Source organism: Erpetoichthys calabaricus, chromosome 2 (genome assembly GCF_900747795.2).
Source record: "Erpetoichthys calabaricus chromosome 2, fErpCal1.3, whole genome shotgun sequence".
NCBI lineage: Eukaryota > Metazoa > Chordata > Cladistia > Polypteriformes > Polypteridae > Erpetoichthys > Erpetoichthys calabaricus.
The window spans coordinates 310,325,533-310,341,862 of record NC_041395.2 but is presented as its reverse complement, the minus strand read 5'-3'; the positions used below and the strand labels follow the sequence as shown (position 1 = coordinate 310,341,862).

Genomic DNA, 16,330 nt, shown 5'->3' with positions numbered 1-16,330 from the left:
ATGTTGTCTGATGGTGTATTTCATGAGTGTTGTTGTATTTCTTGTCTGTTTGTATTAAAATACTGTCACCGATAAACCATTAACCCTCTAAAACAGGGGTTCCCAACTTTTTTCGCTCTATTTACCCCATGGCAACTTTTTGAAAGTAAATTTATCCCCAACCTGTTTTGTTAAGTAATTTGAATTTAAACTTCTTCTGTACTAAAGCAGTTGAAAATGGGGAAACTTTAAGACACTGTTTTTAACATTTTTGTTTTAATTTCAAATAACAATAATAAAAGCACATAATAATGTTATTTCACAAAATAGGCCTACTTCATATTTTCTTTTCAACTTCAGAGTTTTTGAGCAAATCTGCATCTGTGTGCATGACATTTATCTCCTGAGGGGTAAATTCCAGCCTGGTTCAGAGCTCCTGTTTGTTTCATGAAATTGGACTTTTATCCCATGTGTTGTACATTATTTTTTTCAGCAGAAGTTTTACTTTTCAAAAATTGTAGAGTTGTACTTTTCACTAGTAGAGCCATGTTTACATTATAGTTGTGGAAGCTGGCCCGGACACAGACAGGCGGACACCGATGGTTCAAGCACCAACACACGTTTATTCATTACTATTTACAAAAGTACCGCACATACAACCCAGTGCCCCAGCACCAATCACCCTTCAGTCCAGGCCTTTCCAATGCCTTTCTCTCTCTTCCTGACTGCCTCCACTCCTCTCCTTTGAGCTCCATCCTCTTCCACCTGACTCCATCCATTGAATGGAGGGAGGTGGCCCCTTTTATATTCACCCGGACGTGCTCCAGGTGCCTCCCATTGAACTTCTGCCAGCACTCCCTGGTGTAGCGGAAGTGCTGGCTGTACACCCAGAAGCACTCCGGGTGCCCCTGGTCTTCGTCCCCCCAGTACTTCCGGGTGTGGCGGAAGTGCTGAGGACCAGGGCTCTCCAGGCATTTGGGCGCCCCCTAGCGGTGACCACGGGCCCCTATAGGGTTGAGCTTCCATGCTCCTTTCCCGTGGTCCCCATAGCCACCAGGGTGGTCGCCCCCACATGGTCCGGAGGAGGTGTGATCCCTCCTTCGGTCCTTCCGGGCGTCCCGGCTGGGTACTACCCCCAGCCAATCGCCACATAGTTTAGCTGTTGATCCGTTTACTCCGTAGTAATTCATGCCAATTTAAAGGATGATCTGTCTACTTTTTTGTAATTTATACCTATTTACTGATCTATAAAGAAATGATGAAAAAATGGGCCCACCTATAATAGATTATCTGGGTTGCAACAACAAATGAAGTAGATTGATATTCAGTAATGAAATCTTTATGGTATTCAGGAAGATCAGTTTATATCTGGCTATAATTTATGGGGGAGCTCAGATTGAGTTTTTTTTTTTTGGACTGACAATTGCAACCCTGCTTTTCATTTTTCCTTTTTAAGATCGCTGTAGCACAGAAATATGTGGACTACCATACTGAGAAGTTTGGCTTTAAGAGACCCAATGTGAATTTCCTCCAAGGATATATTGAAACCCTACAGGAGGTCGGCCTACAGGAGTGCAGCTATGATGTTATCATGTAAGTTGAAGGTGAACCAAACATCTGTTATAACAGAACTTCTAAAATCTTGGAATATGCACCCTAGTTTACTGAAACCCATTCAGTAGTTAATTCTTCTTTGATGGATTTTCTTTCAGATCAAACTGTGTGATTAACCTGTCCCCAGACAAGAAAGCAGTTCTGAAAGAAGCCTATCGTGTACTTAAGGTGGGAAGATTTGTGCATTTATTTTTTTGCACTGTACAAAAATAATTGAAAGTGGAAGAGAACTGAAAGGGTAGAGTAGTAGATGGATATGTGCAGTGTGAACAAGGCAGCACCTTGCTTTATGCTACGGAATCCGCACCCTACACAGTGTCACATTAAAGTCTGTGTTCCGTCTTGAACCCCCTGTGCAATAACAATTGTCACAAGACATGTCAGATAAAAGAATTTCAAAAGAGATGCAAATCTCCACTGAATGTTTATACTTTTCAATAATGCAATTTGTTGCACATGCATTACAAAAAATTAAAAATTATTTTTTTAACCTTCCTACAAAGTGTGGATCCACAGAGCTATTCTGCATGCAGTGTTTCTGTTATATATGGTACACGTGGCAGTTGTTCAAATTATACTCTTTCAGTATATTACTGCTGCACCCCCTAAACAAGAGGTGACATTAAAATACAACATTGTGTTCTGCTGACCATGTTTTTATGTGTGTTTGTCTATAAGAGTGTGTACAAATAATGATCTGGTTGTCTATAAAATACCTTTTTTCTTTTTTCAGGATGGTGGAGAAATGTATTTCAGTGATGTCTATGTAAATAAACGTCTTCCAAAGAATCTGAGAGACCACAAAATACTGCTGGGTTTGTGCCATATTATTTTTATACATTAACGTCCTGCAGGTATTTGGAAGTTTTATCATTAGTGGATTCTCAGTGACTTAGTGTTATCTAAAAGTTGATTTAAAGTGTGTTGATAATTTATTAATAATGTCTTGCACACATAATTTCATAATCTAAACTCTGATATTTAATGAAGGTATCCAAAATAACAAAGATGGACTAGAAAAGCAGTCCCAACTCATAACAGTCCTACTGCAGTTTTGACAGTGGTGATAAGGCTATTTTTATGAGAGGCAGTATAACGTTTCAGTCAAAGGTAGCCCTTTTTATTATTGTATTTATAAAGATCAATTTTAGACTAATCATTCCAGAGGACATTCTCCCAAAAATCCACATGATCATTTAGGTTTTATGCAAACTTTAAAACTTTAAAAGAGTAGCAATGTTCTTTTGTTCTTTGCTACTATACCCCTTAATGAATCCTGATGTTATTCAGCTATTTAGAGATAAGAACATGAACATAATTAATTGATTTTTTCCCCTAATTTTCCTTTGGGACAATGTAGAAGAAAATTCTTAAAAAGGTCTTAACAAAAAGTATTACTCCCAGCCTATACATCACGAGGAGGTTGAGTGAACCATGACTATGGATTTTTGGCCTTAAGATAGCTGAGGGTCTTTCAGACTTTGTCCTGATCATCATCACTTTCATTGTGTATCTTAGCACACAGTCATTTTAAAATTGGATTATAACCTTTTAATTTACTTTTGCACAGGGTGTTCTTATTTATTTTTTATGGAATTCTTCATGTCCTCTAAACAATACATAGAATGGTTAGAAAACATTTCTTTTAGAAACTTAAGAAGAACAAACATAACATTCTGAAATCCATATACTGGCAACATCGGGCACAAGGCAGGAGCTAGGCCTATGAAAGGCAGGCGTTAGACCACAGCAGTAAAACAAAGTAGTTTTGTTTAAAGAAGATGTTCTTAGTAAAAATAAAACAGTGAAAGTAGTACTTTGAGATTTTACAAACTTCTAGGCAACACTGTAGTCATTTTACTTTGGTATTTAGAAGATTGGAGTTCATAAATCCCGCAAACTGTTTAGTTAAATTTTAATGCATGGTGTAAAATGCCTTACTCTTACATAATGATAAGTAAATCTTTCAGTTCATGGTGGACTTTTAGTTTTTAAAGATGATTTTTCCACACAAGATGTCCCCGTTGTATTTTCAGGGGAGTGTCTCGGAGGTGCATTGTGGTGGCTAGACCTTATTCAGCTGGCACAAGAAGTTGGCTTCTGCACCCCAAGATTAGTCAGCTCCAGCCTGATTAGTATTAATAATAAGGAACTGGAGAGTTTAATTGGTGAGTCTTTGTTTTGTATATACTGAATAAAATATTTACTAAAAGTGAATTTATCATTATTGTTGCATCTACAGAATAAAATATTTCCCAACAAACAGGGATCTTATTATATGCTGTTAATTGAGAGCATGGCTTTAATCACAAATAGTGATGCTCATATATCATTTTGTTAATAATCCCCCATTCATGATAAAGCAATGTAAATGTCTATATACAGTAGATTCTTGTTGTGATATTCACTGTTTACCATAGTACTTACTATTTTATATACATCAAATTCTTCAACCTACTTTATAGTATAGTGTTATAATGAGCCAGAGATCTTTCAAGCAGGTACATGCTGAAACAGAATCCAAGCCTGGAGGGAACACCACTCCATCACAAGATAAACATTCCTAAACAAAACAATGACATTTAAAATGAACAGATTAATCTGTAACTATTCTAAATGAAAAAAATGCATAAACAAGTGTCAGATATAAACCTATGTCTTATATCAGACACAGCAAATAACAGTAAGACAGTGAACACTGTTTGTTAATTTTGGATCCATGTCAATAATATGATTGTATGCAGTTTATTAGTTTAATGGCTTGTAGGTAGAAACAGTTTGTGAGTCTGATGGTATTGAATTGAATTCTGTAAGGTTTGCTTGCTGGGTGGCATGAGGACAAATAATTTGATAGTGGGGTGTATAGTGTCAGAGACTTTGGAAAGGGCCTCTTTTGGTCTCTTGTCATAAACATTATGAATGAGTTGAGTATGACTCTGTTGATGAACTGGGCTATTTTAACCAACCCCTGAAGGCCGGAAAAATCAGTGCAGGATTGCAGAGTCCTGTTTTACATAAGGTAGATTTCAGGCTCTCTTAAATTATAAATAGTGAGAAGTCAAGCAAAATGACACCTTTTATTGGCTAACTACAAAGATTACAATATGCAAGCTTTTGAGGCAACTCAGGCCCCTTCTTCAGACAAGCAAATCCATCAGGGTTCACCCTTGTAATGTGTCTGCCTGATGAGTTGAACAATCTTCATGATGGCTTTGATTTTATAACAACAATTCATTTGTCAATACGAGCAATACAGAAACAAGTTCAGAGAATGACAAGTGAAAACTTGGCACACCAGCTTGTCCATATTATGTTGCACTCCATCTTCGTAAAACTTGTGCTGATCAGCTGAAACCTGTTTTTATGTACATTTTCAGTCTGTTACTCCGTTCAAATGTGTTTTACAGGACTACAGTGGTCTAAATAACAACAAAATCACTTTTTTAATTTAAATTAGTAGCACGTGGTCATTTTTGCCTTTCTGACTGTAAAAAATCAAGATAGGCTTGTCTGGGACTACATAAAGTGCATCATCCTTACCACACAATACCCATTCAAGCTTGTGTAAGTCTCATAGGTTTGCTGATTTAGAATATTCAGACAAATTACCATTTATTGATCGCATTTCAGCTTTTTATTATGGTTGTCCTCACAAGCATAGGAACATGTTCAAATACCCAATGCACTGAGGCCATTTAGTTCTAGAACTGAGTTTTGTTTTTGTATTTTTTTTTTTTTTTGTATTATTTTTTTCTTGCATACCTCGAGTTGCCAACACTGAACATAAATGTTAGGCACACTGAGGTAAGGGCAGCACGTTGAATACATGCTGGTGTTGCTTCTTTGCAGGAAGGCGACCCGGGTTTGCGTCCCTCATCCTACCTGTGTGGAGTTTGCATGTTCTCCCCATGTCTGCTGGGTTTCATCCAGGTGATCCTTTTTTTCTCAGTGCTGAAAGACATTGGCACATTAGGTGAATTTGCAATGCTAAATTGGCCCTAGCGTGTGTTTGGTGTATGTCTTTACTCTAAGATGAACTGATACTCTGTTCCTGCTTTGCACCCTGAGCTTCCTGGAGTGGGCTGCAGCCCCCTCTGCGACTGTGGTCTGGTTTAACGGGTTAGAAAATGACATGACATGATATTACACTGTGGTAAGCACTGTGGTATTTAAAGGCTATACTCTGCACTTAGCCACGACTGTAAACCCAGATACTGTACTATAATAGTTATGCCTATTGATTTGAAGGTGAAAACATTTTAGCCCATTTGAATAGCAGCAGTGAGACTGTCATAAGCATGTGACTTTATGAAATATATTTTTACCTCTCTCTCTCTCTCTCTCTCTGTCACATCTTTATTGATTGCTGAATTGGTTAATAAGTTTAAAAACTCAAACTTCACCTTTCTGAATATTTGGTCTTTTTTTACACTGAAACTTTTGTCATATCATAAAGAAAATATAACGATAGCTATGCCTTTTGTAACAGCTGTGGAAATTTAGTATGAGTACTGCTACACTGCTAAACTTTTGTCTCTGTACTATGAAGAGTATCATTGCTGGTTGCATAACAGTTTAGTCTGGCAACACATCAAATCAGTAATTGCAAGGCCATTCAATCCACTATCTCCACAAGACAAAAAGGGCTAACAAAATATTGTGGACTAAAGCTTTCAGCATGATCAAAAACTCCAGTTAACCCATTCACTGTTCTTCAGCCTGATTGTGTAGCTTCAGAAAAACAATCAGATCAGTTTAGAGAAAGTATCTGTCCCCAGGCAGACTGCACAAACAACAATGTTGAGTGTTTTGCTTAGTATTTACTGTTGTGTACAGTGCCTGTGAATTGTGTCAGTGTTCAGTGTTTAGTGTTTGTTTTTTCACTCTGTGTACTGTTTGTTTTATTGCTGCTTCTTGACTGATATTGTTATTAATGTGGCCTGATATGTTGTGTCTAGGTTTGTGTTTTATTGTATAATGTTTGTGTATTGCTCCAGATGTTGTTATTGTGTTGTTTGTGTTGCATGAAATCACATGTAAAATTGTAGATATCTGTATAATAATTTATATGCATTTTTGTACATACAGTATATTATATGGTATTTTGCACTGTTGCATATTATTTTGTGCTTTTTTTGTTTTACTTTCACTATATTTTTAAACGTGTGCAGTTTTCTAGGTTTGCATTTGGTTTATATAACAAAGTGCATTATATTAAATTGAACTATATATAACAGTAAGGGAAGGTCATATTTGTTTTTTTAAATTTTTTAACACTCCTACAAAAAGTCTCTGATATCAAAATGCATTGTTATTTTAACAATCTTGTAGAGGTAAAGATAATCATAGACAGAACAGAAATTAACAAAGGAGCCAAAAGATTCTCATGATGACATAGGACCAATTTGCAAATACTGATGTAGTTTATGGCTCCAAATGGAATTTTATTCTAACATTCTGTGCTGTTTTCTCTCCCTTGTGGTAGAAGGATACCAGTTTGTTTCTGCAACATTCCGTCTGTTCAGGATTCCTAACAACATTAAAAGGTCAAGGTACCAGGTCATATACAATGGCTCCATTACTGACAAGGAAGATTGCTTGGATTTTGATGCAAGCTTTAAATTTAAGGTAGGTTACATCTGTTCAAATTAATGGGTGTTTTTAAGTTTTTCTTTTTTGGGAAAAAGTGACATGCAGACATTATAGTAGGGCATATTATCCTTATCTATATGCACCTGACATTAATGATGATGACTGTACACTGCCATTAAATTTACTAGGTGCTTCTTTGGTATAAACAAAAGACTATTGTGACCTGAATATGTCTTATCTTTTCACTATTGTCTCACCTATTCTAGTTTGAAATTCAAGCCGCCACAGAGCAGTTTATATAGTATCATTAGACATTATCAGGTAGAGTGGAGCTGTGTGCGGTCCTTTTTGTTTAATCCTGCACCTTCTTTCTCTAGTAGACACTTGAATTGCTCCCACAAGACAGTAGAGTTGGTTTCCATTGCAATCTAAAATGAGTGAAAACTTTGTCCAAATACCTAACTTCCCCTTCTTTATCATTTTGCTGTACTGGCCTGGCTAATTGACCTTGCGCATCTGCTGGTTCTCTTTTCTTGATATACTTAGACTATCTGGTGTTTGAAAGTAATATAAAAATAATGGCTTTACAGCAGGAGTTTTAAAATGGAAACAATTTAAAAATGTCAGTCAGTCATTGTCCAACCCGCTACAGTGGTGTGAAAAACTATTTGCCCCCTTCCTGATTTCTTATTCTTTTGCATGTTTGTCACACAAAATGTTTCTGATCATCAAACACATTTAACCATTAGTCAAATATAACACAAGTAAACACAAAATGCAGTTTTTAAATGATGGTTTTTATTATTTAGGGAGAAAAAAAATCCAAACCTACACGGCCCTGTGTGAAAAAGTAATTGCCCCCTTGTTAAAAAATAACCTAACTGTGGTGTATCACACCTGAGTTCAATTTCCGTAGCCACCCCCAGGCCTGATTACTGCCACACCTGTTTCAATCAAGAAATCACTTAAATAGGAGCTGCCTGACACAGAGAAGTAGACCAAAAGCACCTCAAAAGCTAGACATCATGCCAAGATCCAAAGAAATTCAGGAACAAATGAGAACAGAAGTAATTGAGATCTATCAGTCTGGTAAAGGTTATAAAGCCATTTCTAAAGCTTTGGGACTCCAGCGAACCACAGTGAGAGCCATTATCCACAAATGGCAAAAACATGGAACAGTGGTGAACCTTCCCAGGAGTGGCCGGCCGACCAAAATTACCCCAAGAGCGCAGAGACGACTCATCCGAGAGGTCACAAAAGACCCCAGGATAACGTCTAAAGAACTGCAGGCCTCACTTGCCTCAATTAAGGTCAGTGTTCACGACTCCACCATAAGAAAGAGACTGGGCAAAAACGGCCTGCATGGCAGATTTCCAAGAGGCAAACCACTGTTAAGCAAAAAGAACATTAGGGCTCGTCTCAATTTTGCTAAGAAACATCTCAATGATTGCCAAGACTTTTGGGGAAATACCTTGTGGACTGATGAGTCAAAAGTTGAACTTTTTGGAAGGCAAATGTCCCGTTACATCTGGCGTAAAAGGAACACAGCATTTCAGAAAAAGAACATCATACCAACAGTAAAATATGGTGGTGGTAGTGTGATGGTCTGGGGTCGTTTTGCTGCTTCAGGACCTGGAAGGCTTGCTGTGATAGATGGAACCATGAATTCTACTGTCTACCAAAAAATCCTGAAGGAGAATGTCCGGCCATCTGTTCGTCAACTCAAGCTGAAGCGATCTTGGGTGCTGCAACAGGACAATGACCCAAAACACACCAGCAAATCCACCTCTGAATGGCTGAAGAAAAACAAAATGAAGACTTTGGAGTGGCCTAGTCAAAGTCCTGACCTGAATCCAATTGAGATGCTATGGCATGACCTTAAAAAGGCGGTTCATGCTAGAAAACCCTCAAATAAAGCTGAATTACAACAATTTTGCAAAGATGAGTGGGCCAAAATTCCTCCAGAGCGCTGTAAAAGACTCATTGCAAGTTATCGCAAACGCTTGATTGCAGTTATTGCTGCTAAGGGTGGCCCAACCAGTTATTAGGTTCAGGGGGCAATTACTTTTTCACACAGGGCCATGTAGGTTTGGATTTTTTTTTCTCCCTAAATAATAAAAACCACCATTTACAAACTGCATTTTGTGTTTACTTGTGTTATATTTGACTAATGGTTAAATGTGTTTGATGATCAGAAACATTTTGTGTGACAAACATGCAAAAGAATAAGAAATCAGGAAGGGGGCAAATAGTTTTTCACACCACTGTATATCCAAACACAGGGTCACAGGGGTCTGCTGGAGCCAATCCCAGCCAGCACAGGGTGCAAGACAGGAACAAATCCCAGGGCAGGGCGCCAGCCCACTGCAGGGCAAACACACACACACACTAGGGACAATTTAGGATCGCCAATGCACCTAACCTGCATGTCTTTCGACAGTTGGAGGAAACCGGAGCACCCAGAGGAAACCCACGCAGACACAGGGAGAACATGCAAACTCCACGCAGGGAGGACCCGGGAAGTGAACCCAGGTCTCCTTACTGCGAGGCAGCAGCGCTACCCACTGCGCCACTGTGCCGCCCATTTAAAAATGTATAATGTAATATTTTTGTGCATATTTAAATCAACAAGATTTTATTTACATGAATCTTATTGGACATTATAGGCAATTTGTCACTATACATTTGTTCTGACGATTTTGATTCAGACAGTGCAGTTCCAATTGCATGACAGTGAAAAGATCCTTTGTCCATAATGTAGATTTTAATGCATACCTGTGGCATAAGGGAAAGGCTTATAAGGAGAATGAGAAAAACAGCTGATGCTGATATACTTTATATATATATATATATATATATATATATATATATTTTTGCCCAGTTGGTATATTCTTTCAGTCATATGAAAGTTTTTTATCCTTAACCTAACAAAAATATGAGACTTAGCAAGTCTAAGGAAGACTATAGAAGAATTTAGTTATGTATTATAAATACAGCATTATAAATATAAGAAAGTAAATGATAACCTGCAAGAGGTGGCAGCAGCAGTAGTAGTAAACTCTAAAAAGAGTTAAATGATTTATCACAAGGAACTATACAGAATTACTTCAAAGGCTGAAAATTTTGTAAAATATATTGTAATAGCTGTTATATGCAAATAAAGGAATGGTATGCTTAAGCTTTACAATCATTGAGCGACAGACTGCATTATAGTACTGTGTGCAGTTTTGGTCCTTGCAATATGAAACAGATGGAGCACCAGAAGAAGTGGTACGTAAAAAAAGGGCCTGAGTGTGGGCTACTGTGGCAGTCTAAGGTAATTGAACTTATTAAGTTGTAAGTACAAAAGGCTATCTGTGTACTCAGTCTAGATCTTTACATTCTCAAAGGCTTTGATAAACGGAGATCAGCTAAAGCTGAGAGGCTGATGCTGGGACATATTAAACAGAATATTCAACTCAGGTTGGTATATCATCACACCTAGTCCACAGATAATGCCGTATGCTTGCACTTTGTATTACTCTTGCACATCCGGAAAATAAAAATTAAAAACTGATACACTTTTTATAGACCACAGCTCAACATGTAACACTTCTGTAACATCAACCTCATCATGTAACACGTCTGTAAACATCAATGCTGATCACTACTCAACAAGTGACTTAGTGCCACCCTTTACAAATGGAAGGTAGCTTTCTTAACTGGCAGAACTCAGGATGTTCAATTTTTCCCTCCACATAGGCAATCCACAGTATAATGTACTGAGCTGCCATCTTTTGAGCCCTACTCCATCAGTAAATTTGGATGATGATACCATAATCATAGGCCTGATCAAGAACGATGAAGGGATAGCTTATAGAAAATGTTAGTTTTTTTTCCTTTACAACCATTTAAGAGTGATATTCATTGACACTTCATGAGTATGAGGAAATTTAGCTGGCACCAGAGAGAGGTGATAGTGTTCTGATTTTTCAGATGAAGTGTTTTCCCAAGATTGGTTTTAGCTTTTCTTTTTAAGCCTTCACATGCATATGATAAAACCTAAAAGGTTTATTTTTTTCCTGCAGGAGGGAGAAGTGGTTGAAGTAGATGGAGAGTTGGCCACAATTTTGAAATGCTCCCGATTTGTAAATGAATTTATGTATTGTCCAATGATTGATGAGAAGGCATCAGTTGTTCACTGCAGATCAACACCTGAGGTTTGTTTTGGCAAGATACTTTGACTTTCTTTCAAATATTTCAGCTTAAAATTATTATGGAAACTACTGTGAAATCTTTTTCCTGCTTGCACTGTGATCCCTGAGTCTTTAAATCAGCTTTGTTAGAAGCAAGAATCTATGCTGAAGTCACTTGGTTCAAGGCTGTGACCATCATGGATGAGATATTATATGTTGCACAGCACACAGAAGGTTGTTCATGCTGTACAGTTTAAAGAACATGCTTGAATTGGCAGCAGAGGAATCTTGCACAAACACAAGGAGAGGGTAGAACTTTCATACAGAGGTCATCTCAGCTGCAATTTAAACTGCAGGGAATGTATACCTGCTGCACCAAGACTCATTACTTTAATTAATCTGTACACATTGTTTGAACCCTTGTATTCCAATATAGGACAATTAAGAGCTTGAGCAACATCAGATATTCATATATGTTGAATCTGCAGCCAGCACAATGACCATTAACCTGGCTGTTTTTACAATAAATTATTTGTTAAACTGCATATATATTTAGCCATGACAATAATCCAATTAGACAAAATGTTTTGAATACATTGGATCTCAATACTGATTAAATATTTATATTACTTGTAATTAGCTACTGGGAAAAATAAATCCAAATATACTCTGCATACCCATCCTCTTTAATTAAGAGAGATGTATTTTATTTTAGCTTTTGTTCTGAGAGTTTCACTGCAGCTTGAATGAGAATTATACTCCACAAACTTTGAGCAATTAAGACACGATAAAACACAGCGTGTGCGGTGATTTATCTTTTTATTGTTTAAAATACATGTATTCAAATTATATTTGACTAGTGAAATTTTTGTGATAGTCCTCACTGATTCCATCACTCACAATTGGTCAAATAGGGACAATTAAGAGTTTCCAGTTAATGTGAAATGCAGAACATGTGGAGGAAACCTGAGCATGCTAAGATGTCTCATGATCAAAATAAATTAATTCACCTTGCGTACAACTGTCACTATCAGAATTACTTTTTGGTAGCCATCATCCTAAGTGCAAAATGGTCTGCTTAATGGTGCTTTAAAAAACTTAATTAAGGAAAACCATTCCTATTACAAGACTGACCTTAGAGAGGATCATGGAAAAATTAGAGGCCAGCACGATTAATGCTGCGCATTGTGTTTGTAACACATTGTCCTGGACACCTGTAGCCATTGGCTTATTTTACCACAAAGTGCTAAGAGGCACGGCTGGGACTCTCTTTTTACGATTAGACCATATAATGTCACATGCCATCATACCTGCCTTCACTCTAACAAGCTACAGTAGACACACTGTCATAGGAACAATATTTCTATACATTAAATGTACATTGGCGACTGTGGTTGTCTTATGGGTTTGAGTCTTACATTTGTTTATTGGTTTGAATTTTTGGGTTTATTGCTGTTATGCATTTTATATGCATTTTAAGTTCTGTGTTGCTTCAGGAACATGTTGAAGATTACATATTTTTATAAACGATCATTGCAGAACTCCAAGTAATTTTAAAGGGATCACAAAGGTTTATTATTGCTACTGTTGTTCCTTTCCCTTCTATCTACCAATCTATTGATCTATTATACAGTGTCTTTCCTAGGTATTTGTCTATTGTTGATGTAGGTCAATGAGCTTCATAGCACCACTGCACCTTCTGCATTTGTCAATTAAATAGAACATATTTTTATTGGTCAATTATAGCTAAGGAGCAAAATATACTTGTGCTAATGAAATATTGTCGAACAAGTATGTAGTGAATCAAAGGGTAAAATAATAAAGAATATGAAAGCAGATTTATACCTGGAAATTCTCTGTTTCTCCATTCTTCTAAGTTTTCTCTATTCACTGAAAAACAGCACATTCTCAAAAAGCTACACTTTTGACCATATATATATATATATATATATATATATATATATATATATATCCATCCATCCATTTTCCAACCCGCTGAATCCGAACACAGGGTCACGGGGGTCTGCTGGAGCCAATCCCAGCCAACACAGGGCACAAGGCAGGAAACAATCCTGGGCAGGGTGCCAACCCATCGCAGTATATATATATATATATATATATATATATATATATATATATATATATATATATATATATATATATATATATATTGAGTGTGTGTATTTCTCTGTCATCAGACCTCTCCAATTAATGGATGGTTCAACACTGCAGATTTATAATGAACTCTATAGCTTGTGACGTATGGAGGAATGTTTGAGAGGGAAAAAAAGCCACTGTGCAGAATAAAGATGCGTTGCACTCTAAGTGGCCATATGTGCTGCTGTAGCCTAAGGGAGACTGTGAAATTAACCCATATGTGTCTTTTAGCTAAAAACAGTATTCTATACCATGTGTTAAAAAACATGGACACTGGCCATAAAATAAAATATGGAATTATTGTCCTAGTCACCTTGGTGTAATCAAAGAAAACGCTGAATTTATTGATGTCATCGTAAAGGACAGCATTAGTCAAGTCAAGTCAACTTTATTTATAAAGCACTTTACATACAACAGCCGCTGACCAAAGTGCGGAACATAGGCTAAAATAAGTTTTAAACAAAAACAAAATAATAAATAAGTAAATAAAATACAATAAATGAAACTAATTAAAACATAGTAAACACAACTAAACAGAGTTAAAACAGAGTAAAATCAACTGCTCACACAGGATCAAACGCCAAACCAAAAAGGTAAGTCTTAAGAGCAGACTTAAAAATGGGCAGTGAGGAGGCCTGTCTAATGTGGATCGGCAGTGAATTCCAGAGCCTTGGAGCCACAACGGAAAAAGCCCTATCCCCCCTGAGCTTTCGCTGAGTCCTAGGCACATCCAGAAGCAGCTGACCAGCTGATCTGAGTGAGCGGGAAGGAGAGTGCATATGCAGCATCTCAGCGAAGTAGGGCGGAGCAAGCCCATTTAAGGACTTAAAAACAAATAAAAGAATCTTAAAATGAACTCTAAGCTGAACAGACAGCCAGTGCAGTGAGGATAATACAGGTGTAATGTGCTCATTCTTTTGCGTGCCAGTTAAAAGGCATGCAGCAGCATTTTGCACCAGCTGTAGCCAAGAAAGGGTGGACTGGCTAACACCAACATACAACGAATTACAATAGTCCAACCGGGTTGTAATAAAGGCATGGATTACTGTTGTAAATTGATCTTTGGAAAAAAAATTTTTTATCTTCGCCAAACGTCTTAGCTGAAAAAAACAAGATTTCACCACCGTGCTGATCTGACCATCCAGTCTAAAATCCTCATCTATCCTAAAACCCAAATTTGTAATAACAGGTGTACCATATTGTGCTAGGGGACCCAAATCCACAGTAGCAGAAGTAGACATAGACCCAATGGTGCACCCAGGACCAAAAGCTATAACCTCTGTCTTATTTTCATTAAAATTTAAGAAGTTCACTGCCATCCAAGCTTTCACCTCTTCTAGGCACATAACCAAAGTTTGTATGGAGTAAGCATCCTTGCGTTTGAGGGGTACATAAACCTGAGTATCGTCTGCATAACAATGGAAAGCAATTTTATGCTTTCTAAGAATAGAGCCAAGAGGCAGAAGATACAAAGAAAATAGCAGAGGACCAAGTATGGAGCCTTGCGGAACCCCACATGATAGTGAAGCAGAGGAGGATCTAAATTCATCTAGCCTCACTGAAAAAGTTCTTTGAGTCAAATACGATTTAAACCACGCCAAGGCAGTACCACGAATGCCCACACAATGCTCCAGACGAGATAATAAAATACTATGATCTATAGTATCAAAAGCAGCTGTTAAATCGAGCAGAACTAAAATCACATAATCCCCTGAGTCTGTTGCCAAAAGGATGTCATTAAAAACCTTCAGTAATGCGGTTTCAGTACTGTGAAGCGGCTTAAAACCAGATTGAAACACTTCGAGCACATCACTTTCATCTAAAAAGGCTTTCAATTGAATATACACACTTCTCTCCAAAATTTTGGACAGAAATGGAAGCTTGGAAATCGGTATAAAATTGGATAGCACAGTGGGATCTAGGCTTGGTTTTTTGATCAATGGTTGCACTATGGCATGTTTAAACAAATTAGGAACTATGCCTGAGGAAAGGCTGCTATTGATAATAGCAAGAACAGATGGCCCTAAAACAGAAATAATCTCTTTAAAAAGAGAAGGTGGGACAACATCAAAAGGAGAACCTGAGGGCTTCGATTGACCAACAATTTCATATAAACAAGATAGAGTCATGGCTCAAACTGATAAAAAACAGCAGAGCAGGGGAGAACAGCTAAATGGTCATAAACAGTGAGAGATATATGAGCCCTAACATTATTTACCTTATCCACAAAGAAGTGCAAAAATTTCTCACATGTCTCAAAAGAAGGTTCCATACAGGCATTCTGTGGAGCATTTAAAACCCTATCTATAACACACGAGGTTTGTGACAGTTTGTGACATTAGGACATTAGAACACTCTAGACGAAAACAGGCCATTCAGCCCAACAAATTTTGCCAGTCCTATCTACTTATTCCTTCCAAAAAAAACACAAGTCGAGTTTTGAAAGCCCCCAACGTCTTACTGTCTACCACACTACTTGGTAGCTTATTCCAAGTGTCTATCGTTGTTTATGTAAAAAAAAACTTCCTAATGTTTGTACGAAATTTACCCTTAACAAGTTTCCATCTGTTTCCCCGTGTTCTTAATGAACTTATTTTAAAATAACAATCTTGATCCACTGTACTAATTCCCTTCATAATTTTAAAAACTTCAGTCATGTCACCTCTTAATCTTCTTCTGCTTAAACTGTATTGGCTCAGCTCTTTAATCTTTCATAATTTATCCCCTGTAGCCCTGTAATCAGCCTAGTCGATCTTCTCTGGACCTTTTCTATCGCTGCTATGTCCATTTTGTAGCCTGGAGCCCAACAGTGC

At 37.4% G+C, this 16,330-nt stretch overlaps 2 protein-coding genes across 2 annotated transcripts in view; one reads left to right on the top strand and one right to left on the bottom strand.

Moving 5' to 3' along the window:
- The window catches only part of LOC114647247 (cytosolic purine 5'-nucleotidase), a 1,192,165-nt gene that overhangs the window by 544,524 nt on the left and 631,311 nt on the right, over nt 1-16,330 (bottom strand). The window lies entirely within an intron of this gene.
- The window catches only part of as3mt (arsenite methyltransferase), a 50,580-nt gene that overhangs the window by 27,173 nt on the left and 7,077 nt on the right, over nt 1-16,330 (top strand). Inside the window, exons 5-10 of the mRNA XM_028795900.2 lie at nt 1,436-1,572; nt 1,692-1,761; nt 2,327-2,408; nt 3,630-3,761; nt 7,079-7,221; nt 11,253-11,384. Of these exons, the coding sequence (XP_028651733.1) occupies nt 1,436-1,572; nt 1,692-1,761; nt 2,327-2,408; nt 3,630-3,761; nt 7,079-7,221; nt 11,253-11,384 (696 nt within the window). The remainder of the gene's footprint in view (nt 1-1,435; nt 1,573-1,691; nt 1,762-2,326; nt 2,409-3,629; nt 3,762-7,078; nt 7,222-11,252; nt 11,385-16,330) is intronic.